Source organism: Podarcis cretensis (assembly GCF_951804945.1).
Source record: "Podarcis cretensis genome assembly, chromosome: 1".
Taxonomy (NCBI): domain Eukaryota; kingdom Metazoa; phylum Chordata; class Lepidosauria; order Squamata; family Lacertidae; genus Podarcis; species Podarcis cretensis.
In genome coordinates, this window is record NC_137170.1 from 136,320,502 (window position 1) to 136,345,646 (window position 25,145).

Sequence of the window (25,145 nt, forward strand, 5' to 3'; positions counted from 1 at the left end):
ATTTAGCTTTCTATTTTATCCAAACTTTTATAGCACTCTTCAGTTTAAAAGACTCCCAGGGTAGCTCACAACTGTATTGAATAGAAACATGGCAGCAAACAAAAATGGCAGCAGATTAAGAAACATCACAACAGATTAAAACCAGCAAAATAACATGCCTCAAAATCAGGATAAATAAAAAGACATCAAGAATGGCAGCTGGTGAGCATCGCTGGCCAGGGAATTATAAAGTTAGGATTGCCCATATGAAAAGGCCCCTCCAGTCACCACCCATCTCACTTAGAAATGATGGTGGAAGACCCTCCAAGGTATGCTGGCTCATTTGAGAGACCTCTAAAGGACTTTAGGGCAGCCGGCCTGCAAATGACTACGGTGGGCACTGTAATGGTTTCCTTCATAGTGTTTTATGAGCTGAGCCTGAAGGGAAAAAAGCTTCCAAGGGGTCTTTCTCAGGCTTTTGGCTAAGATCAAGATTTCACCAAGGGGTAAAAAGATCAAGATTTTACCAAAGGGTAAAAGTCATTTTCTGAGAAATATTTTAACTGAACGCACATTATGGGGATTTGGGCACAGTTTTGAACTTTGGATGCCTTGAAAATAAGCTTTCCACCCTCCCTCACTTCTCACTTCCTCTACAACCCACAGGGGCAAGATATGCAATATCACTGAAAAAGGAAGAGGCGTGGGCCTTTTTCTGCCTTCTGAGGAGCGGTTTGGCTTTTTCTCACTTCTACAGAGGGAACTGATCAGAAGACAGAGAACTTCACAACACACCCAAAAAAATAGCTGAGAAGAAGCCAGAGAGACTGACAACTTGATGTATGTTTTTAAATTCTTTGTTTATTTGTGTTTTACTCTTTTCGCAAACTGAGTATGCAGAGTTTGACATCTGTATTATCTTCCTGTGGGCTTGGTATGTCCAAAATCTTAACTGAAGTACCACTAGCAGCCAATACATGTACAGTGGTATCTCGGGTTACATACGCTTCAGGTTACAGACTCCGCTAACCCAGAAATATTACCTCGGTTTAAGAACTTTGTTTCAGGATGAGAACAGAAATCGTGCAGTGGCTGTGCGACAACAGCAGCAGGAGGCCCTATTAGCTAAAGTGGTGCTTCAGGTTAAGAACAGACCTCCAAAACGAATTAAGTTCTTAACCTGAGGTACCACTGTAACTGTAAAGGTAATTAATTTAATTGAACTTAAGTATTTGATGGAGGCACCATACCTTCCAGTTCTCTAGATGCTGGCTGCCCTCAGGTGTGAGTCTAGCACTGAAGGTTAGCTGTATGTTTCCTGTAGATGTCTGTAACGGAGCCCTTAATTCCCTTCTACCTCGTTGTTGTTGCTCATTGAAAGGAAAGCATTTGGGGTCAATGCCTTCCCTACCCACTATTTTCAAGGTTGCAGTCGCCCTACACGCACCTTTTCCTCGTGGGATTCAAAATGCAAGGCAGTTTCTCTCTTTGTAGCTGAGAGGAAAACAACAGAAAGAAGGGCCAGAGCTTTCTAGAGTCACCAGGCTGAAGAGAAATACTTCTGAGGAGAAACAGACCTTCTGCCTAGTATTCTGCATGTGAGGGAGCAGTTGTTGTCTCTGGGGAGACAGTGGAGGATTGCACCTTTGGAGGTGAAGTCAAACCGTTGGAAGTGTTAGAAACAGATGTGAAAGCTAGGAGCTAAAGGGCACCTTAAATCCAGTTATGGGCGCAACAATGGAATGTCTTGGCATGTTTTTTTATTACAAGAATACAAAGCTGAAAATAAATGAACTGCAGCTAACATATTATGTTCATTTTTCACGTAGTCTAGTCCTTCTCTTGCCCACCCCCCTGATAGTCTTAAGAGGGTCTCTTTTCTATTTTTTTATAGAATATTTATTAAAGTTTTCAAAAAATAATACAGTGTAAAATAAAAAGGAGAAAAGAAAAAATAGAAAGATAGCAAAAATACAGAAAAAATACAAAGATAGTAAAGTAATTATAAAAAACACATAGAGTTTCCATTACTTATTTTCTTTTAACTTATTTTCCAGACCTCCTCATACCTCCCTTTCTTGTATTCCAATTCATATTGTTGGTTCAACAAATCCTCACCATTATTTTATACTTATTTCTAAACCTTATTTTTCATATCTCTTAAGCATTACAGCTGGAAACCACTTAATTTCTGTTCAACATCATTCTAACATTCATTAATTTTACAATATTTCTGCAAATAGTCTTTGAACTTCTTCCAATCTTCATCCACCAACTCTTTTCCCTGGTCTCGGATTCTGCCGGTCATTTCTGCCAGTCCCATATAATCCATCATCTTCATCTGCCATTCTTCCAAAGTGGGTAGGTCTTGTGTCTTCCAATATTTTGCAATAAGTATTCTTGCTGCTGTTGTCGCATACATAAAAAAAGTTCTGTCCTTCTTTGGCACCAATTGGCCAACCATGCCCAGGAGAAAGGCCTCTGGTTTCTTCAAGAAGGTATATTTAAATACCTTTTTCATTTCATTATAAATCATTTCCCAGAAAGCCTTGATCCTTGGGCACGTCCACCAAAGGTGAAAGAATGTACCTTCAGTCTCTTTACATTTCCAACATTTATTATCGGGCAAATGATAAATTTTTGCAAGCTTGACTGGGGTCATGTACCACCTGTACATCATTTTCATAATATTCTCTCTTAAGGCATTACATGCCGTAAATTTCATACCGGTGGTCCATAACTGTTCCCAGTCAGCCTTGAAAACTTTTAACACTGATGGAATATGGAAAGCCCCATCTGAAAAGAAAAAACGCAGTAGCGCAAAGGAAAGGGCTTTAGCTCTATTTAATACATATGCAAGATGGACCTTCCAGCCCATGTTGTGTTGGAGAAGGACTCCCAAGTATTGAAATTTAAAGACTTGGTCAATGGCTTTTCCGTCTATTCTCCAATTATAGGTTTTTCGACTCTTAGTGAAAATTAGGACTTTGGACTTGGCATGATTAATTGTAAGAAAATTTGATTTGCAGTAAACATCGAAAATTTTTAATGCCCTCCTAAGGCCAACTCTTGAAAAAGATAGGATCACTGCGTCGTCTGCGTAGAGTAGAAGGGGGCAACGATATTGGGCAAGACAGGGGGCGTGGATCGTTTCTTGAGAATCTATCAGAGGCGCCCTCATATCACTTATAAATAGATTAAAAAGGGTCGGCGCAGGGATACATCCTTGACGAACACCTCTATTGATGGTTACTGAATTTGAGAGGTCGCCGGCTGGAGTGATTCTCACCCTGGCGGCCGAGCCGTCATGCAATTTAGTTATTAGCCACAAAAGTCTTTTGTCTATTCCCCATCGTGCTAATTTTCCCCAAAGTAATCCTCTGGGGATGCTGTCAAAAGCGGCCTTTAAATCAATAAAGGCCGCACAAAGTTGGCCTCTATTTGGGGCGGAATATTTCCGGGCAAGGTGGTATAAAACTAAGACATGATCAACCGCTGACTGATTCGGTCTAAAACCAGCCTGTTCAGGCCCAATCAGGTTGTTCTCTTCGGCCCACTTAGTGAGCTTAGTTAACAAGAACCGTGCATATATTTTCCCAATTATTGACAATAAACTAATATTCCTGTAATTTCCTGGGTCATCTGTCGAGCCCTTTTTATGAATTGGAATAATAATCGCATCCTTCCATATTCTTGGAACCTTGGGGAAGCAGAATAAGATCCTCCTTTCCTTCCACTCTGCAGTTTTAATCTGAAATCTTAGGCACAGTACGACACCCAGAGCTCAGAAATGCTTGCACTAATGAAATTCCCCATCGCAAAATGCGCCTAGGACAATGAGAATTTCAAACACCTGTTGTGGCTGAGCAGACCAATGTGGGAAAGACATGTTCTGTTGCATCTGGGACAGATACAGGTGTCACGTTGTGCTGATGCAGATGCACCATGGCAGTTTTTTTCTTTATGTTCCTCCTATAGTCATAACTATATCCTTAATGAGCCCATTTCTTGCTGGCCTATAGTTCAATGTGCAACTTTCATCTCTGCTTTTGTGAAAACGGTATGCTAGCTATTTTGTGGTATGGCATGTGTAAGTTTGCAGGTCAGCTTGCTTTTCACACTTCTGCGGAATATCTCATGAGAAAGCTACATTCTGTGGCTTCTGATGAAACCTGGTGTGGAATAGTATTATATAAGCTTGGAATCCTTTTAAAGTGACAGGACTCCAGCAATGGAAGATCCAATACCCAAGATTTGGTTAAAGGCGGATATGAGTCTGACCAGGACTGCAATGCTAACCTTGCCTACTCAAAAGTAAGTCCTATTCAATTCAAAGAGACTAACTCCCAAGTAAGTGGGGTTAGGATTGCAGCCGTACATTGTGTAGTGTGGTCTGCCTTTTGGTACGTTAGTAACAGATTGGTGTAACTGGACAGTAACTAATAGAAATACATACTGTCTTTGCTTGTCTGCATTGGGGTGCTAACTTTTTTTGTGGCAGGGCTTCTGTGCTTTTATAACAATTGTATGACATAAAGGGATGCTAGTGTTTTTACTGACCCCGCTCCTGTCCCTTTAACTCTAACTTGACAGATAGAAATGCAAGAAGTGGAACTGGGAACGCTCCACCTGCATAATTGCTGAGAATCACATAAATGCTAAAGGTACAAGTGGGAAATCAGTTGGCAACTCCAATGATAAACATTAGTTTTGCCAGCTGGGAAGCTGAATGTTTTCCTGGTGTGTGGATTTTAGGCACAGGATCGCATGAGGCTTGGAGTATAACTTGGAATTATAGAATTGCAGAGTTGTAAGGGACCCCCTGCAACGCAGGAATCGCAGCTGAAGCATCCATGACAGATGACCAGGCAACCTTTGCTTAAAAGCCCTTCACGGAAAGAGTTCACCACCCACTAAGGGAGACAGTCCTGTTGTCAAACAGCTCTTGCTGTCAGAAAGTTATTCCTGATGTTTTGTCAGAATCTCCTTTTTTTGTAACTTTAGGAATCCTTCTTTAAGATAAAGGAAGAGAATAACATATAGCTTTCTATTATTTCTATAGTGTTCCACCCTGTTTTTTCACACTGGTTCTCCAAAGACAAATGCTTGTAGCAATATGCAGCATAAATTTAATGATATTTAAAGTAGAAAGTGGGGGCGGGGGAGAGAGAGAGAGAGCTCACCAATGAGATTTGTTCCCTAGTATGCCTAGGATTGTACTGTATCTCTATGGTACATAGATCACCAGCCCATAAAATCTGAAATTTGGGCTTTTAAAGTCATACAGTGGTACCGCGCAAGACGAATGCCTCATAAGACGAAAAACTCGCAAAACGAAAGAGTTTTCCGTTTTTTGAGTTGCTTCGCAAGACGGATTTCCCTGTGGGCTTGCTTCGCAAGACGAAAACGTCTTGCAAGTTTGTTTCCTTTGTCTTGCAAGTTTGTTTCCTTTTTCTTAAAACCGTGCATTCACTTCGAGGAGCAACTCATAGCACGCGGTGTGGTAGCCTTTTTTGAGGTTTTTGAAGACTTTGGTGATTTTTGAAGCTTTTCCAAAGTCCGTGCTTCGCAAGACGAAAAAATCACAAGACGAAAAAACTCGCGGAACGAATTAATTTCGTCTTGCGAGGCACCACTGTATTTCAAAAGGTGTCTGAAAACATTTATAATTATTTTCCCTTATAGTGAAGATAACAGAGGGAGATGCATTTCCTGCTTCAGACAGTACCTAACACTATTGTCAGGGACTCAGCGGGAGCGCAGGGAGGAGAGGAGATGGAAAGCGAGGGGGAGCAATCCGAGGGCAGCGTAGGAGAATATGACAGCAGCCCGATAGATTCCATGAGCCTCTCCAGCGAATCGGAAGATTCACAGAAGGGGGCGCCGATGGGCAGGGCAAGGGGCGACCCAAGGGGGACACCCCAGAAGCAAGGGGCCAGCGGGGACTCCCAGAGCAGCAGTTGGAAATCAGGAACAGCTTCCCCACCAGAGCGTAGTGGGGGGGGAGGAGTCCCAGGTGTCAGAGCCCACATATGCACCACCAGCGAGAGAAGATGAGTCAGGGTTGACCACGCCTCCATCGGAGAGCGAGTTAACGGTTAAGAGGAAAGTTGCAGGCTGGGCGCACGCGCCAAGTTCAAAGGTACAGGAGAGCGGCACAGAAGGTAGCCCGGATAGGGAACCAGGTCCTAAAGCCCGCCGGAAGGAGGGGCAAGAATCGTCAGGGTCAGCGTCAGAGGAGTCCAGGAAGGATGAGACCCTAGCGGGCAGGAGGGCCCAGAGGAGAAAGGAACTTAGGAAGAGGTGGAGCAAAGCGAGAGTCTTAAACTGGTGTGGTGGGGGAGGAGACTCAGACGGGACTTCGCCGGTCTAAGGTCGGGACGTAGAGCTGCACGCTGCGGCTTTAAAATGGAGACTGAATCTCAATAAAGACTTTTGTACATAACTACAGCCTAGCGTTGGTCCTCTGTGAGCTGGGACCTGGAGGCAGCTCTGACAACTATTTATGGAAACAGCATTCAGATGAATGTTGTAAGATACAATCACAGGCACAGCATGCTTTTGCCTTTGCTTTCCATATGTCTCCATCAGCAGTGAAATGCCCTTCCTTCTTCCACGCTGCAGGGAGAAAGACTCATCAAGAGTTCCCTTTTTCTCAGAGCTCTTTCAACACAACAACTTGAAAATAAGGAACATAAGTCAGAAAAGACAGCCAGAAGCAAGGGAGGAATTCTGCAAAGAGTGAAGCAAATAGGCCCAGTCTTTTCCAGGCTTCCTCTGCTGCTTTTATTTTCCCCAGGGAATTTGGAAGCCAATGGCACTTGTCCCAACTTCATGCTAAACTATTGCTTAGTACTATATGAATGAGCCTCAGTCTTGTACACTCCCCCTCTCCCCTTCTCCTCTGGCTCATCCACATGGAGGGAATTGAAAGCATTCACTTCCTGCCTTAAATTAATCATAGTTTGTTGTTACATAGTTGAAACTATGGCTTATTGAAACAAGCCAAGATCAAACCATGCTTTTTCATCCTGGCTTGTTTGAGGGAACAGTTCCTGGCTTTGACAGCATATATTCCAGTTTATTTAAACTAAGAGAAAAGATGCCTCCAATCTCCGAATTGCATCTACAACAGGGGAGAGCAGCAAGGTGTGCACACAAGCCCAAATCTCATCCAGGCTTGTTCACATAGTGCTGAAGTATGGTTTAGTGTTATGTAGAAACCAGGCCACTGTCAATAATCTCCATCCTCATACCTCAGAGCAAGTCGGCTCCAAGACGTTTTGGAAAATCAAACACCTGTCTGAACATTCAGCTCAAGGAAAATGTTCTGCTCAAAACTTAAGTAGCGTGTTGTAAAAACTCATTGTGGTCCTAACATACCCTTGATTATCCAGGAGCTTTCCCATCATACTTTTAATTAATATTAAATAATTAAATACTTTAATAACCTAAACCAATTCCAAAAATGTTACACAGTTAGAAGGCAATACTAGACCAGGATATTAACATACCATCCATGCCAAGAAACGTATTTTACATCTTAAAATGTCATTGAATATTTAAATTGCCTGAACTTTTTCTGTAAAACCAGGTTTGCCTCCATGGTTTAGGGCTGATTTTAATAGCAAAATTCATTGTAGATGAGAAGAGCTGAATCTGCCCCTGATTCTGTGGCTTTCTTTGCCACAGCCACTCATGAAGGATAATAGGTACTCATCAGGAAGGCTATAAATACTCACAGGGTCCGGGGAAGTGTGCACATTAATAGCAGCCAAAAGCAGGAGAGGGCAATGGTGTGCATGTCTGAACTTGGCTTCCCCATGGGCATCCGACTGAACCCTTTGAGAATAAAATGCTGGACTAGACTGTCTTCAGCCTGATCCATCAGGGCTGTCCTCTTTCACTTGTTTCCCTGGCTTGGTGTCTGGTTCTGACTGAGAGCAAAATAGCTAGGGTGGAAGACTGAAAGGCGGCAGGAGGCAGAGCAGGGTTCGGCTCCCCTTGCCCACACAGCCCCCTGGCTCTTAAAATTGACCAGCACTGCAGGCCACTGGATCTGCTGCTGCCACATGTAATTTATTCCTGAGGGAGCCTCCTAGGAGGGACATTTTCCATGTTCCATGGTGGACACTGCAATAGCCAACTTGAGGCATACTTTCAACATCATATGAGGAAAATGACTGCAAGAGTTGTCCTTTATTAGTGTTGTAGCATCATATATGTGGAGAGGGAGGATGAAACCTTTCCCACACTCCAGAATTGCTTAGACAGAGGCCACATCCACAGCATACTTTAAAGCTCTGTGATACCACTTTAAAAAGTCATGGCTTCCCCTAAAGGATCCTGGGAGCTGTAGTTGGTAAAAGGTGCTGAAAGATGTTAGGAGTCTCCTATTCCCCTCCCACAGCTACTGTTTCCAGAATTCCCTGTGAAACAGGATAGATTATTAAACCAATCTAGGAATTGTACCTCTGGGAGGGGGTGATGGTGTCCTCTAGCAACTCTCAGTACCCTTAGCCAAGTCCTGCTCCCAGAAATCTTCAGGGGATGCCAAGATGCCAGGATTCTGGGATGTAAAAACAAGAGCTGGTCTCCATCTCTGAGAAATTAAAGTTTGGTTGTGAACCCAGGGTCTGTCCCAAACCTAACACGAAACGCACAGGCTCCTGGAGTAGGCAGGAAACAAAAGTAAAGAGAAATTTGGTGGCCTTTAATTTGGCAAAGCCAGGGATAAATCTGGCAGAGTGCTGGATAAATAGAGTCACTTGGAACCAAATTATCCAGTATTATCAAGTTGTAATGTAGCTCTCAAAAGGAAAAGCCCATCTACACAGGTGGTGGGCAGTTATTTTCCTCTGGTTGTGCATTTCATCTTGAACAACTAGAATCGGTTTTCTTTGAAGCACAACAAGCAAAGGGAGATGTGTTGTTCCACAATAACAAAAAGTACCCAGTCCACAGTTGAGTAATACTTAACTGGAACAAACCAAATGGCAAAAAGTGTTGCAAGCTTTTGGTTCTCCGTAACTATGATTAGATCATCACAGCACAATTGCACCAAGACCTGTGAGGTCTTGCCTCTTTCCTTCGCCACCAACAGAAGCAGCAGAGGGACCTCTCAGTTGTGATCAGGTTGGGCACCATCCATCCTTGCCAACGATGGTGATGGAATGGCTGCCTGTGCCTGCTCCTCATCACCTTTAAGGGCACAGTTGCAAGCAGAGGTACCAGCTGAGCTGCTCCTGCACCTTGATGTCCAAGGGGATGGCAGAAGCAAGAGCCGTAGGAAGAAGCAGCCACAAGCAGCAGCAATGCTTAATGTGCAGCACACACGTGCACATCCTCACTGCCACAGTCTTCTGTGGTCTTGTGATGCCTGCTGTGGCATTTGCAGCCAGGCTCACCACAACAGGCCTCCCCATGTGGGATGCAAGAGGGGCCTCCCAGAGCAGCAGCTCCTGGCTCCTGGCTGGGCTGCCCCAGGAGATGTCAGAGGAAGTGAACATGGGGATTAATACACAGGGACAGGTTGGTTTTAACTCTGGAAAGCATGTGCATCTTTCCTCTGTGTCCACATTATTTAATTTACTTCTCAAGCATGCTGCCTCTACAATATAATCCACAATTGGCTGGTTTGGGTATGTTTTACTCAGAAGTAACCACCTCAAAATAAGTGAGGCTTCTTGAGTAAAAAATGGTGACATTGCAATGTTGCCATCTCCCCGCACCCTCCGATTTTCTAAAGGCCTTCTCTCTGTTTCCACTCTTGGCCTAGTGGGTATCATGGGGGGGGGGGCGGCGGTATTTATTACTCCGTAGCGAATCATAAAACAAAAATGCAAAATACAAAATATCGTACAAAACCAGCCACTAACTTCAACTGTTAACATTCATCACCTTCAGCAGCAGCAAATTTAAATTTCATTTGACTGGACTTTAACTCAAGAATATATTTCTATTTATCAAGGTTGGTAAAATACTGTGTGTGTGTGTGTGTGTGTGTGTGTGTGTGTGTGTTTTGCTGAAAGGTGTGAAATTGCACATGCTCAAAGGTTGGGTTTTTTGTAGTCCATGAAAGCTTCTGCAATAATAAAATTGTAAGCAACCACAAAACTTAATTTGTGGCCCCTTATTTCATGGGTTTGTTGGGGGGAGGGGCCCCATTTTGGAAACTGCACCTGACCTTTTCCATAACTCGTCACCAGGCAAGATGTTACACAATGCAGGGGGTGAGGTTGGAGGGGTTTCCCCCTCTTTTGGACCAACACAGCTACCTAGCTGTGCTTTTTATACCTTGCTCTTCTAAATTAAAGTTTTTTTTTACTTCTGCCCCCTGCCTACTCCAGGAAGCTTGTAGACAGAGATGGGGAATATGTGTTGTTGGACTCCAACTCCCATTAGCCCAGCCAGCATGATCAGTTGTGATGTAGCACCCTGCTTGTGGTTAACGCTTAGCTGGAATGAAATATTCAACGCAGCAATAGAGAAATTAAAATAGTAATTTATTTGTCAGACAAATAAATATGAGGCACAGTGGTATATGGTTACCAAGCTCTGGCCTGGCCTCTTGCCATTCTGGCCAGCACTTATATTTCCTTAATCCAGCCCCCTTGCTCCTCCTGTGGCTGCCTCTGTCCAATCAGCCTGGTTGAAATTCCTATTGGCTGTTTGCTAGAGCCAATCACAAAAGATACACCCATTTCCTTCTTGCCCTTTTATGGAAATCAAAAAGCTATATATTCTTCTATCTATAAATGACAAATAAGTAGTAATATATCTTACATGTGTCTCAACAAGGAATCTTAATTACCAGCTCACCTCTTGCCCTCCTTGCCCTATTGCCTTCCAAAACAGATAATTAATCTTGAATTTTTATCTTATGCATGTCAAGGATTGAGTTCACATCAACATTGAGAGATCTCCTTCATTTGAAGGTTTCTAAACAAAAGGCCTGACAACCATATATCAGGAGTGCTCGATGGCGTCTCCTGTCTGGCAAGGGGGGGGGGGCTGATGGCTGATGGCCCCTGTGATCTCTTCCAACTATATGAAATAAGAATCTAGCATTTCTTAAATCCTTTGCATAATTATATTTAAACTAATATATTTAATACATAAATAACCTTTTAAAAGGAAAAGAAATCTTAAAAGGATCTTAGTTTAAGAAACAAACAGCTTTAGAAAAGATTTCCCAGAAAATGTTCTGTTTCTGCCAGCTAGATGCTTTTTCACTGCTCTTGACCTTCTTAACCTTAGGAAGAAGATATGGCTCATTTTACTATTTATCCACCCTTAATTTGTAGGGTCAGTGTAACCTTGGCTGTCAGCCTGTAATTCCCTTTTTACGACTTTGAGAATTGTTTTCTGCTATAAATCAGGGGGGCCCCTTGTCTAGGAGTAAAAATATCTTGCCAAGGTTTTTAGGCATGGTCTTCTGCCTGGCATGAAACAGAACATTTTTAAACTCATTCTTAAAATACAAGCCCTGATTAAACATATAAGCTTTAATAAAAATGCAAGCTTATGATTAGATGCCTCATTCCCCCCTTTCAAGCTCAAGGACCTTCATCCCAAGTGTCCTTGATAGCTTGACCTTCATCATATTCCTGAGGTAAAGCTCTGTATAGGGCCATGATATGAGGTAGAGTTTCATTTGAAATCATCTTGCTAATTGTACTTCTAAAACATGAAATGATACATGGCACCATACATAAAACCATTATTACTACTGTCAAGAAAAACAAGCAAGACAATAGTATCCCTTTAAGTCCTGCGACATTAGGTAACCAATTGGTGAGCCATCCCATATCCCATCCTTCCCATGTTTGTACTGGGACATGTGCTATATTCTCCATCTTTGTGGCCAACACACGGATTGCCTCACCATTATCAGAAATGTTGAAGCAACAGGCATTCCCTGTCAAGTTCAAGACTCCACATAGGCCTCCCTGCCTGGCAAGTACATAATCCATTCCCATTTTCAGCTGCAAAATGGCGGCTCTACTTTCATCCAACTGTTGTGCAATAAGTCTCAAACTCTGGGCCGTTGCATTGGTTACAAGTTCCACTACTGCTTGCAATCGAATTATTCTGTTTAGATTATAAATAGGATCCCGTGCCCCTTGTATGAGCTCACCAGGATTCCATGAGGCAGGATCATAATAGGCTATAATGCGCTCTGGTGGCCAATCATCAGTACCGCTCCAACTTTGGGTACTTCCTCCTGCTATATGAGAAATGTCAGCGTTTCTTCGTGTACGCTTGGCCGAACTAGTGGGCATAATCCACATTGGTGGTAATACCCATCCCAAGAAACAAGTCCCACTCCATTTGGAAGGGAGTTTCTTGTATGCCCATTCTCCACATATCCACCACAACCATCGGGTCTGAGGTTTTTGGTACGTGGAGTGCAGAAGGCGAAATATCAAAAGGGGTAGAGAGTTCACAGTGCAGTATGTTAGATTGCCTTCTTCTGTCACAGTTATGTTCCATACCATTTTCCATGCATGAATAAAAGGAGGTGCACAGGGCAAGGTATTCCGAGTTCGATACGTAGTACCGTTTGCCCAGGTTTGACTATTCTTAATATAATCCCAAGTATAGTGGCAATGAGAAGAGCCTATCATGGTAGGATCAGCTGCATCTGATGATTTATGCACACAGAATTCCCCTTGCACAGGTATAACTCGTATTGGTTTAGTTGAGTTCCATCCGGGGAAATTCTGTACTTCTGTTTGGTGTGGCATTTCGCTTACCATACCAATGGCATTTAATGGTATCGGTAATAAGGGCATACCTCCCTCTGAATCATCTGGCCCAAGAGAGCAAACAAGGCAATTAGTCCTATTTGCAACATTGGCTACCATCTCAGCTAAGCCTACCCACATATTGTGGTCATGGCGGAATCCATATTTAGCAAATTTGGTCAGATTCAAGGACCCTTCCCCTTCCCAAGGGATCAGGATTAATAATAAAATCATGTTGATGTCTAGCATATGCATTCCTTCCACAAAAGATTACCTTATTGTGATAGCAAATAAATATTAGCCCCAATATAATTCCCCCAGTGACAGAAATGGGGAACCACCAAGACCAAAACATATATCCCGAGGATCCCCAATGAGTAATATCCCTTATAATTGTTCCACAAGGGGGCAGTCAATCAATTGTATAAGAGAATCTTCCCGTCCACAGTCACTGGTTCAGACGCTCCTCAAGCTTCAGGCGTGCGCAGGTCAGCCAGCTTCCAGGTTGTGGCTGCAGCAGGCCGGTCGTCTAATGTTGCCCGTGACCTAGCCCGTTCCCGGTAGGGCTAGATACAGGGGTTTTTGGAGAGAGTCAGTTTTAAAGGATTAGAGGGGTCACCTTTGCACGTCCAACTGCCTTCAGACTTCTTCAAACGAGAGTGATGAATCCAGGGGGTCACCTCAGCTACCTTCACCGCTGTTGGAGTAGAGAGCAAGACGGTGTAAGGTCCACGCCACTTAGGTGCAAGTGGATCGCGTTTCCACTCTTTCACCCATACGCTATCGCCAGCCTGGAACTGATGAATCGGCTCGGCAATGCTGCACGGCGTGCGCTCGAGGGCCCACCTGTTAAGAGAAACAAAAACACGGGAGAGAGATTGCACTTGTTCCTGTGTCACATGGTCTCCTATTTGTTTAAGGTCAGCTGGAATATCCTGAACAAAGGAGGGTGGCCTCCCATACAGGAGCTCAAAAGGTGACAACTTAAGTCTTTTTGTGGGTGCACACCGAACACGAAACAGTGTTATGGGTAACACATCTACCCATCCCAATCCCGTTTCCTGGGTTAATTTTGCCAATTGGGTTTTCAGAGTCCGATTCATTCTTTCAGTTTTCCCTGAACTCTGAGGCCTATATGCTGCATGCAGTCTCCATTTCACTTGTAGGACTCGACATACTTCTTGTACTACTTGATCAATGAATGCTGGCCCATTATCACTTCCAATGCATCTAGGTAATCCAAACCTCGGGATCAATTCAGTGAGGAGTCTCTTAGTTACCTCTCGTGCCTTTTCAGTTCGGGTGGGAAAAGCTTCAACCCATCCGGTAAAAGTATCTACAAACACAAGGAGATACTTGAATCCCTTAGAAGGGACCAACTCTGTGAAGTCCACAATTAGGCTTTCCATGGGGACGTATCCCACATGCTGAATTCCAGGAGGTTGTACCGGTCCCTGCCTGGGATTGTTTTTAGCACAAAGAACACATTTCTGTGAAATGCAAGTTGCTAATTGTGATAGATTAATAATATACAACTTCCGACTGAGACTCTCTCTGGTTGCAGTACCGCCAAGGTGAGTAGATTCATGATAATTTCTTACAATTGTGCCTGCTAGATGATGAGGTACATAAATCCTATTATCCGGCAGGATCATCCAACCGTCCTTCACAACCGCTCCTTCCTGTTCAGCCCACTTCCTCTCTTCTGGGGTATAGTGAGGTTTAACTTCTTCTGGAACTACCTCTGGTATGAGGGCTGCTATAAATCCTCCCACAGGCTTTTGGGCTGCCTCTCGGGCTGCTTTGTCAGCAGCATGATTTCCTCTGGTTATTGGATCCCTTCCTCGTCCATGACCTTTGCAGTGCATTACAGCAATCTGTTCTGGAGCCCATACTGCTTCCAACAGGATTTCTACTTCAGGTCCATATTTCAAGGCCTTCCCGTGGGCTCCGATTAGACCTCTTTCTTTCCATAGAGCTCCATGTGCATGCAGGGTTAAGAAGGCATATTTAGAATCAGTATAGATGTTTGCCTTACATCCAGCTGCCAATTGCAGAGCTCTAGTTAAACCTATAAGTTCAGCTTTTTGTGCTGAGGTGCCAGCAGGCAAAGCTTCAGCTTCCACAACTTCCTCATTAGTGACCACAGCATATCCTGCTCGTCTGGCACCTTCATGCAGGTAACTGCTACCATCAGTATAATATACAACATCTGGATTTTTCAATGGCTCATCTTTCAGATCGGGTCTACTGGAATAAACTTCATCCATTATTTGGAGACAATCATGTGATTCTTCATCATCTACCTCTGGTAGGGGCAGCAAAGTCGCTGGATTGAGCATATTCACTACTCGTAGATGAATCCTGGGATTTTCACACAATAGGCCTTGGTATCTAGCCATCCTTGGGTTCGTTAGCCAATAACTACCCTTATATTCCATGAGTGTCAGAACAGCATGAGGTACATTCACATACATCGTCTGGCCAAAGGTAAATTTATCAGCTTCTTTGACAAGGCTTGCAGTGGCCGCTACTGCCCTTAGGCATGGAGGCCATCCTTTTGCTACTGAGTCCAATTGTTTAGACAAATAAGCTACTGGACGGTTCCAACTTCCTAATCTCTGGGTCAGGACTGCCGCTGCAATCCCATTCTGTTCATGTACATACAGCTGAAAGGGTTTTTCCGAATTAGGCAATCCAAGGGCTGGGGCCTCCATAAGTCGTTGTTTGATAACTAAAAAGGCTTGTTTCTGCTCAGGTCCCCATACAAATGGGTCCTTTTCTGCACCTCGAGTGCTTTCATGTAAGGGCTTGGCCAGACTGCTGAAATCAGGTATCCATAGTCTACAAAACCCTGCTGTTCCCAGGAATCCTCTAAGTTGTTTTCTTGTGGTAGGTTCCTTGATAAGGCAAATAGCTTCTTTCCTCTCTGGTCTCAATGCTCGTTGTTGGTGTGAGATGTCAAAGCCCAAATATTTGACCTTTTCTAAACATAACTGTGCCTTTTTCTGGGAAACTCGGTAGCCAGCTTCCCAGAGCAAGTGGAGCAGTTCCTCTGTCCCTTCTTTACAGGTATCAAAATCCTTTGCCGCTAGTATAAGATCATCCACATATTGCAGAACCACCTTTTCTCCCGGTATTGAGGGGTAACTTGTTAGATCCTTCGCCAAGGCAGTGCCAAATAAAGTTGGGGAATTTTTGAATCCCTGGGGCAATCTTGTCCAGGTTAGCTGGCCTTTTGTTCCTGTCAAAGGGTCTTCCCACTGGAAGGCAAATATAGGTTGGCTCTGTGGTGCCAGCCGGCAACAGAAGAATGCATCTTTCAAGTCCAATACAGTAAAAAATGTTGCTTCTGGTGGGATCAAACTCAGCAAGGTATATGGGTTTGGTACATTTGGGTGCAAAGTCTCGATAGCCTGGTTTACGAGCCTCAAGTCCTGTACTGGCCTGTATTCATCTGTCCCAGGTTTTCGAACAGGCAAAAGGGGTGTGTTCCATTCTGATTGGCAGGGCTTAAGCAGACCATATTTTAATAGGCGGTCCAAATGTTTCTGGATGCCCTCTGCTGCTCGCCGGGGTAAGGGATATTGCTTTACAGATACAGGGGTAGCCATAGGTTTTAGGGTTACTACAATTGGAGCTTTATTCTTAGCCATTCCTGGTGGGCTATTTTCGGCCCATACTCCTGGTGGCACCTGTAGAGTTCGGAGGAGCTTGTTTAATTCTGTATCTAATGTGGGTTGGACTTGCAAGGCTGACATTAGGTGCCATGATTGTTCCTTAGGTACTGAGAGGGTAATTATTCCTGCTGCTTTTGATGGCAGTTTCATTTCTGGACCTCGAGGAGTGAAGGTGATTTGGGCCTGCAATTTGGACAGCATATCTCTGCCTAAGAGAGGTATTGGACACTCAGGTATATACAAAAACTGATGGGTTAAACGATGTCCCCCAATCTGGCATTCCAAAGGTTGGAGGAAAGATCTCTTAGCTGACTGTCCAGTGGCACTTTTAATGACTACACTTTTGGATGCCTTTTTCTGCAATAGTTCTGGGAGTACTGAGTATTCAGCCCCAGTATCAATCATAAAGTCTATTAAATGGCTCCCTAATTGAATCGTGACCGTGGGCTCCTGGAAGCCTAACTTTATGGAGTCCGGTCGTTCCTAGTCTTGGGTAAAATCCTCTTCTGCCAGTCCAATGAAATTGTCTCTACTCCGTCCTTGTCCAGGTCTCTGATATCTTCCATCTCGGATCATTCCCCGTCCCCGTCCCTGGTTTCTTGGGCCGGAGCCTGGGCCTGGGCCTGGACCTGGGCGTACTTCTTCCAACCTCAAGGGTTCAGGACACTCCCGCTTCCAGTGACCCTCCTTCTTGCAATTTGCACATTGATTCCTTCCCAGTGGTGGATTCTTTCCCCGTCCTCTCCCTCCATTTAAGGGGCGGTAATCTTGCTTCACTGCTGTGGCTAGCATTACCATCTTTTCCTTCTGCCACTTCTTCTTCTCTTGTTTCTCAGCCTCATCCCTATTCCGATAAACTCGGCGTGCAATGGCCATAATTTGGCTCATCAGCATCCCTTCCCATCCTTCTGATTTCTGAATTTTCTTACGAATGTCAGAAGCGCACTGGGCCACAAATGTAGCAGTAATCATTCTGCTGTTTTCAGGGGCTTCAGGGTCAAAAGGAGTCCATATACGATAGGCTTCCTGCAGCCTCTCTAAAAAGTCTCCCGGACTCTCATTTGGTTTCTGTTCTACTTCTGAGACTTTAGACATATTAGTGGGCTTCTGGCATGCCCTGCGGATACCTTGCACAAGTGTCTGGCGGTAGGTGGTAAGTCTGGCCAGGTGAATTGCATTGTTTGGATCCCAGTTAGGATCTTCCAAGGGAAAGTTGTCCTGAAGATGACGATCAATATTAAAAATATTTCCCACTCTGGCCTGCTCACGCAAATATATCTGTGCCTTTTCAATTATGTCTCTCCTTTCCTCAGTGGTGAAAAGAGTATTTAGGAGCTGGCGACAATCTGTCCAAGTAGGACTATGAGTATTTACTATTGAAGTCACCAAGTCCATCATAGCCTGAGGTTTTTCTGCGAAAGATGGGGTGTGTGTTTTCCAATTCATCAGATCCGTAGTCGTGAATGGAATATATTGCAGGGTCGAAGTTCGAGGTGGCCGTGGTCCGGGTTGCCCGTTAACCAGCACAGGCTCCTCAAGTGCATCAAATACTCTTCTAAGAGGGGCTACTACGTGACCTTTTTCTTCACTTTGCTCTAGGGGCCTCAAATCATAGGGGATAGTATTTGTCCCAAGGCGTTCTTTTAGCAGCTTTATACGCCTGGCTGTATTGCTTGCTGACCGATCAAGGTCTCCCTGTAACTTCTGTAATATTTCTCTAGGACTTGGATGTACAGGGGTTTGGGGTAGGCAATCAGTTGTTCCACTAAAGGAGACTGTAGATGGAGGTCTATTAGGAGTCACAGGTGGAATAACCACTTCTGCTTGGGCTTTATTATAGGACTCCAATGCCTCCTGAAGATATTTATCATAATCTATCAAGGAATCAAGCTCTGTGACTCCACCCCCATTATTCATTCCAGTTTCTTGCCTTGGAGTTACAACTGGTGGAGTGTTTGGATTAGGCTCCCTTCGATGTGGAGCATAGGGTGGAGGTGGAAGCACCTCTTCCTCTGGTCCCTCAAAAATGGGTTTGAGTTTATTTGGCAAGATTCCTTTCCTAGCTTCGGCTTTTACAGCCAATAATTTGCATCGTTTGACTTTGCATTCCCTTATCCATGGAGGATTTTTATTTAATGTGCTCAGCCAAGAATCTATATATGAAAATTGTTCTGGGCACCCTCCAGTTTCTTTGGTGATATCAGACCAAAGTTTGCTTACTAAATTTATATCAAAGGTTCCCTGAGATGGCCATCCAGTATTGTATTTCGGCCATTCTAATTCACATAACGTTCTCAAGCGCTCTGGCGTCATTTTGACTCCATATGCCCCTGAGAAGGCTTTCTTAAAATTATTTAACATACATTCAAGAGGTGTATTTCCCCCCTTTGAACCCCCAACTCCCATTGTATGGCCCTGTGAAGTATCCACTCAGTCACACATACACACGCTTTGTGAGATTCCTTGCCCAGATGGAGTCGCCTCACTGGGAACCGAAGTACTACTCACTCCACACTCAGGTCAGCTACAAATTGCTCTGTACTTTCTCACACATACAATGCGCTGGATACTTCACCACACTCTACCTCCCAACCTTTCCCTACACCAGATCACCATCTGATGTACCCAGCCACCTAGCGTACTCAGTTCCCCCTTACTGAGACGCAGAAGTTTGATCAAGACTTCTCTTCCTCCCAATTAATTGGAGGGCCAAAACCCCTTTGTGCACTTACCCTTGGCTGGTTCCCCCCGGTCCGTCGCCGCCAGTGAGCAGGGTATCAGACAGACGAGTCTTCTGCGTTCCCCTGGAAAAATTTCCCAGTGCGCGCTGGGTAAGCAGTTTAGAGGTCCTCTCTCTTGTACCCTGCCCAGTAGGGCGAAGGGGCTGCGTTCCAGCAGACCACTTATCCGAGTCACAGAGGCACCATAAAATGTAGCACCCTGCTTGTGGTTAACGCTTAGCTGGAATGAAATATTCAACGCAGCAATAGAGAAATTAAAATAGTAATTTATTTGTCAGACAAATAAATATGAGGCACAGTGGTATATGGTTACCAAGCTCTGGCCTGGCCTCTTGCCATTCTGGCCAGCACTTATATTTCCTTAATCCAGCCCCCTTGCTCCTCCTGTGGCTGCCTCTGTCCAATCAGCCTGGTTGAAATTCCTATTGGCTGTTTGCTAGAGCCAATCACAAAAGATACACCCATTTCCTTCTTGCCCTTTTATGGAAATCAAAAAGCTATATATTCTTCTATCTATAAATGACAAATAAGTAGTAATATATCTTACATGTGTCTCAACAAGGAATCTTAATTACCAGCTCACCTCTTGCCCTCCTTGCCCTATTGCCTTCCAAAACAGATAATTAATCTTGAATTTTTATCTTATGCATGTCAAGGATTGAGTTCACATCAACATTGAGAGATCTCCTTCATTTGAAGGTTTCTAAACAAAAGGCCTGACAACCATATATCAGGAGTGCTCGATGGCGTCTCCTGTCTGGCAGGGGGGGGGGGCTGATGGCTGATGGCCCCTGTGATCTCTTCCAACTATATGAAATAAGAATCTAGCATTTCTTAAATCCTTTGCATAATTATATTTAAACTAATATATTTAATACATAAATAACCTTTTAAAAGGAAAAGAAATCTTAAAAGGATCTTAGTTTAAGAAACAAACAGCTTTAGAAAAGATTTCCCAGAAAATGTTCTGTTTCTGCCAGCTAGATGCTTTTTCACTGCTCTTGACCTTCTTAACCTTAGGAAGAAGATATGGCTCATTTTACTATTTATCCACCCTTAATTTGTAGGGTCAGTGTAACCTTGGCTGTCAGCCTGTAATTCCCTTTTTACGACTTTGAGAATTGTTTTCTGCTATAAATCAGGGGGGGCCCCTTGTCTAGGAGTAAAAATATCTTGCCAAGGTTTTTAGGCATGGTCTTCTGCCTGGCATGAAACAGAACATTTTTAAACTCATTCTTAAAATACAAGCCCTGATTAAACATATAAGCTTTAATAAAAATGCAAGCTTATGATTAGATGCCTCAGTGAAAGATAACAGAAGTTGGATTTTAACAATATGTGGAGGGCTGCAGCTTCCACACCTTTGGTTTAATATTTGGGACAGATCTTACAAAACACATTTTAATTACTCATTGCTTCTTCATCCTGGAGTCCTAAACATGTAACATGATACCTCCGCAGCACTTGGGAAGAACTTACTTAGCTCTGTATTTTAGAACTGTCTATGCCAGCCTAATTTCTGAACTTTTTCGGTTTTTATTTTTCCTCCCCCTCCACCCACTCCTGCCTCTTGTGTAACACCTTGCCTAATAAAGAATTATGGAGAACTTAAAAGTTTTCCACACTTTTGTGACATAGATCTGTAGCTACACAGCTAGCCAGAAATATGCTTATGTTTGTGGAAACAATGCCTTTTGTTGCTTGGGGGGGGTGTCAAAATATCAGTACAGTAATGCACTTTGCTGGACTACGGCTTTGAGAGGCATCTAGAATGCCCAATTAGGGTTTTGTTTTTACAGAAAGACATAAAAAGCAGTGGAAGTATCTTTTATTTCAGTGCTATTCTTCTGCTAGCCTCCTTACAGAGCAGTAGCAATAAATGCATCCTTGCATTCTGGAGGGGTGCAGGGAAGAAGAGCCACCCTGGTGCAAGGATGAAGGTGGGTGGGGCAGGAATATATTTGCCCGTTTTTTAAAAGAATACTCATGTGGTCCTGAGGTGTGTGCCAGGGCTAGGGTTGCCATGTGTCCTCTTTTTCCAGGACATGTCCTCTTTTTAAGGGGTAAAATTGCTGTCTAGGTGGATTTTTTAAATTTGTCAAATGTCTCTGGCTATACTTTCTGGATAAGACACAGACATAACTAGTGGTTGAAGACTTGCTTTCCTCTTCTCTTCTCCTGCCCCTCTCAGCAATATATCACAGCTTCTATGGCCTATAGTAGGGGTATTTAAAATGAGAGCCGTCGTAGCGTCTTCTTTTTTGCTTTTCAAAATATGGCAGCCCTCAATAAAATGTTGTGTAATGGTGAGACATTGCTGCAGGGAAAGTGGTAGCTTTGTTCATATTCAACACTTTTTAAATGTGGTCAGTGGGGCTGAAAATAACTAAAAATGAATAAACCTTTGAAAAATACCAGAGAATGTATGCGAACATGGGAGGAGGGAGTTAACATCCGTGATGTCACTGATTCAGCCACTTAATGCATAGCATGCCTAATCGATTTATAGACTCCCTTTGCAGGTGGGTAGAAGAATGCCATTGCCTCAAACTGCTGTTTGAGTGAATGCAAGCAAATTAGATTTTCTTGAAAAAGTGGCACAGTAGAGAGGGAACACAGCTATATGTCCCAGAAGAGTGGAATTTATGCTACCATTTACAAGATTGTAATCATTATTTAAAAAAGCAAAAGGAGATAGCTGACCAGATCCTTAAAATCACACAAATTTCTCTAACTTTGCCTTTGAAAATAGTTGTGTTCATCTGCAGGCTGCTGGGCTGAAAAGGATCCTCCTATATGTGCTGTGACTGAGGTGGAAAAAGCACATGAAGGAGACTGCCTGTCTCTTCTTTGATTCTCATCTCTGCAAAGGCTGACATTTCACACTCTTATTAGGATCTTTACAAGTACCTCTGTAAAGTAGGCAAGTAGACTTGCCCACATGGCGGATGGGTGGGGCCGAGCCTGAGAGATAAGGGGAGATTTGAGCCTGACTCATATAGCTCACTCTTTTAACCACTGCGCTAGCTGCTTCCCAAACTGTAAATGACTCCAGACTCACTGCTTTGTCAGAGGGATTCAGAAGTACAACAGATCTTTAATTTTCTGCACTGAAAGTGGATTAAAGCACCTTTTGTGGTTTGAAAAGTGACCAGGAGTTGTGTTGAAAGTGTGGGGTAAATAAATGACTAATGGGTAGACATGTGAGCACCCTGGCATGCAAAGCAGGATGAATGCAGGATATATGCTCATTGTCATAAAACTGCATTATTATTATTATTATTATTATTATTATTTCATAGCAAAACAAAATTTTCCTTACACGTCAGTTAATCAATGATTGCAGTATTGCCATAGCAATACCTTTTCCCCACAGGGCAGTTGGTGTCAGTTGGCCCTAGTGGGAGTGAGGCAGGCAGTGCAGATATTTAAGGATGATTTGCTGCGATGTTGTGAGATACCAGAATTAAATTTCATTTTAAGTTAGTCAATGCACTTGTAAGCAAATGCTGCATATACTTCTGCTTCCTCCCCAAATTTCCTATCCTACCCCAAAATATCACATCTGTAACTGAGCTTCACAAATTGTGTGCATCCTTCGTAAGTTCTTTGACTCTACAACTCCATACCAACCAAGTATCAACCGTCTTGGACCATAGGATCAACAAGTGAGGTCTGGGTAGTTGTGCAGCCACCGGGGCCTTTTCAGTGGTGGCTCCCCAGATGTGGAATCCCCCCCCCCCAGGTGCAACTTTTGCCATCCTTGTTAACTTGTTTACTCACGCATTTGCTGGATGGAAAGCCTGAGATTATTGGATGGAATAATGTTTTTAACTGTAAATGCTTTGAGATGTTTTAAACTGTAATTATATTTAGATTGTTTTAACTAAAGTATTTTTGATTGGGCTTTTTTAATTAAAAAAAGATTGTAGGATAGGTTTGCTGCCCTGGGCTCTTTCAGGAGGAAATGCATAATATAATGTCAACAAACAAACAAAGTCACCTTATAGTCTTTTAGTGTAGTCATTTCATGGTATATTATTTCAATTTCATAGGAGATGCTTCACGAGCGATTCCTTCTGCTGTCTGGCGCTGGACTGCTGATTCTGACATCAGGTACCTGCCACTATTAGGTGGAAGTAGTGCTGCATCAGCATTATCTGCATTTGTAGCGGTGTAATGACCCCCGTCTCCCTGTAGAGCTAAGCCTGTAAGGGCCTTGAACGAAGTGGGCTTAAGTAGGCTCAGCCTTCTGTTGGATTGTGCCCATTATCCTATCTTCAGTGGGAAATCTTGTTAATCGGTATCCCAAGTCGGTGGTGTTTTCCTGTGCAAGAGGCCCTTATCTGAGCTACAGGATCACATGTTCATTTTACCGATAGGTGCTATCTACCAAACCATATTGCTAAAACATGGGCCACTGAGAGGGGGCAATACAATCAAAACATATTAAAATAACTGCTGGTTACTTTAATAACTGTCTGTGCAAGTGAAAAGGTGCAGGACACTCAGGCTTTGGGTCTGCGGTGCTGATAGCTATGAAACTGAAGCAGCAGCCTCCAGGACTGTTTGCCTGAGGACAATGGATCAGGCACACAAATGGTTTGTAAGAGAATGTACAGTCAATTCTTCTGCCCCAATCTGCAACAAACTGCAGCCCAAAGAGTTTGTGAAATTAAAGGTGGATGTGGCACCATTCCTCCTAACAGCGACAGAATGTAAGCCTGTCCTTGAAGGACGTCTGGAGACTGGAGTTACTACAGGAAGCAGCAGCAAGATCCTTGTTGTAATGCCCGGCTCAAGGTGCTGCTTTCATCTGATAGCTGCTTATAGCTTGGAGCCTCAATATCAGAAGGATCCCTTCAACACCCTCACTTGCTGAGATATTTTGTACTCCTGGCTACACTGTGAAGCCTGGAAACTGCGGGGACATGTCTGGGCATTTTTAATAACAGTGCCCAGACCGTGGGATTCCTTGTCCTGGGATTTCAGCACTCTGTATCTTTGCGGGGGGGGGGGGGGGATATAATATATATACCTCTCTCTTTCTCGTTCTCTCTCTCTCTCTCTCTCTCTCACACACACACACACACACACACACCACAAGCTTTGCTGTGTTGCCTCGCTCTTAACCTGTTTGTGATTTTGCTGGGGGATGATGTATGGTGCTTCTTTTTGTATCTCTTGTTGAGGTAAAACTTTTAATGGGTTATTTTAATATTGTATTATATTGTATCATATTCACTTCAGCTTTGTGGGCCTGTGTGGTTGAAGATGCATGATATAAGTAATCTTAATAATAAAATAACTGTGAAATCCTGTCCAACAGACATATTCCACACAGGGAGGACTCATCCGCTTGTCCCTTCGCTTTCCCCCAGATAAGCCTGCTCTTTACAGATGAACTGGAGCAAACATCAACCAGAATGCCACACAACTATCTTGGCCAGCCAACGGCTGACGGAGACAGTCAGTTGGCCATCATCCTTTCCACCGGAGTCGTCTGGGCAGCCCATGACCTCCATCCACCCTGCCCAGGCTTGTGCCCTGGGGAGGTCACCTCACTGCTGCTAATGGTTTGACTTCGCCCCCGGAGTTGCACTCATGAGAAACGGATGCCAACCACTGTTTGCTCCAATTCAGCAGTAAAGAGCAGGTTTTCCTGGGGAAAGCAGTGAGGCAAAGGAAAACCCACTCAGACCCATGCCTAGAAAGCACAGGACAAGCAGAAAAGCTCTCGGGCGCAACGTGTGGACAAGCCCGGCGTGTCCTTCTGAATCCAGGCTGTTGATAGGTTTTTAACTTAAGTGCCAGATAATGCAGCCCCTTCTCAACAATTAATATTGAAGTAGAGTCTTGAGATTGTTTTTGTCTCTGTTTTAATATTGCATTGGCATATTCATATATCAACCTTCTACATAGTTTGCCATGTACTCAATTTGCGGTAAGTTTTAGCTTCATATTATGTGTAGTTTTTCCTCATGTTAATTCCACCT

The 25,145-nt window shown here is 43.7% G+C and overlaps 1 protein-coding gene across 2 annotated transcripts in view; it reads left to right on the top strand.

The window, feature by feature from the left end:
* The window catches only part of ITGB2 (integrin subunit beta 2), a 55,294-nt gene that overhangs the window by 4,966 nt on the left and 25,183 nt on the right, over positions 1 to 25,145 (top strand). Inside the window, exons 2-3 of one of the 2 annotated variants that reach the window (XM_079978016.1) lie at positions 646 to 819; positions 23,205 to 23,265. In XM_079978016.1, coding sequence (XP_079834142.1) covers positions 23,208 to 23,265 — 58 coding nt within the window. In that variant the 5' untranslated portion in view covers positions 646 to 819; positions 23,205 to 23,207. Of the gene's footprint in view, positions 1 to 562; positions 820 to 23,204; positions 23,266 to 25,145 lie in introns of those variants that run through there. The other variant, XM_079978017.1, reaches the window with a different exon arrangement.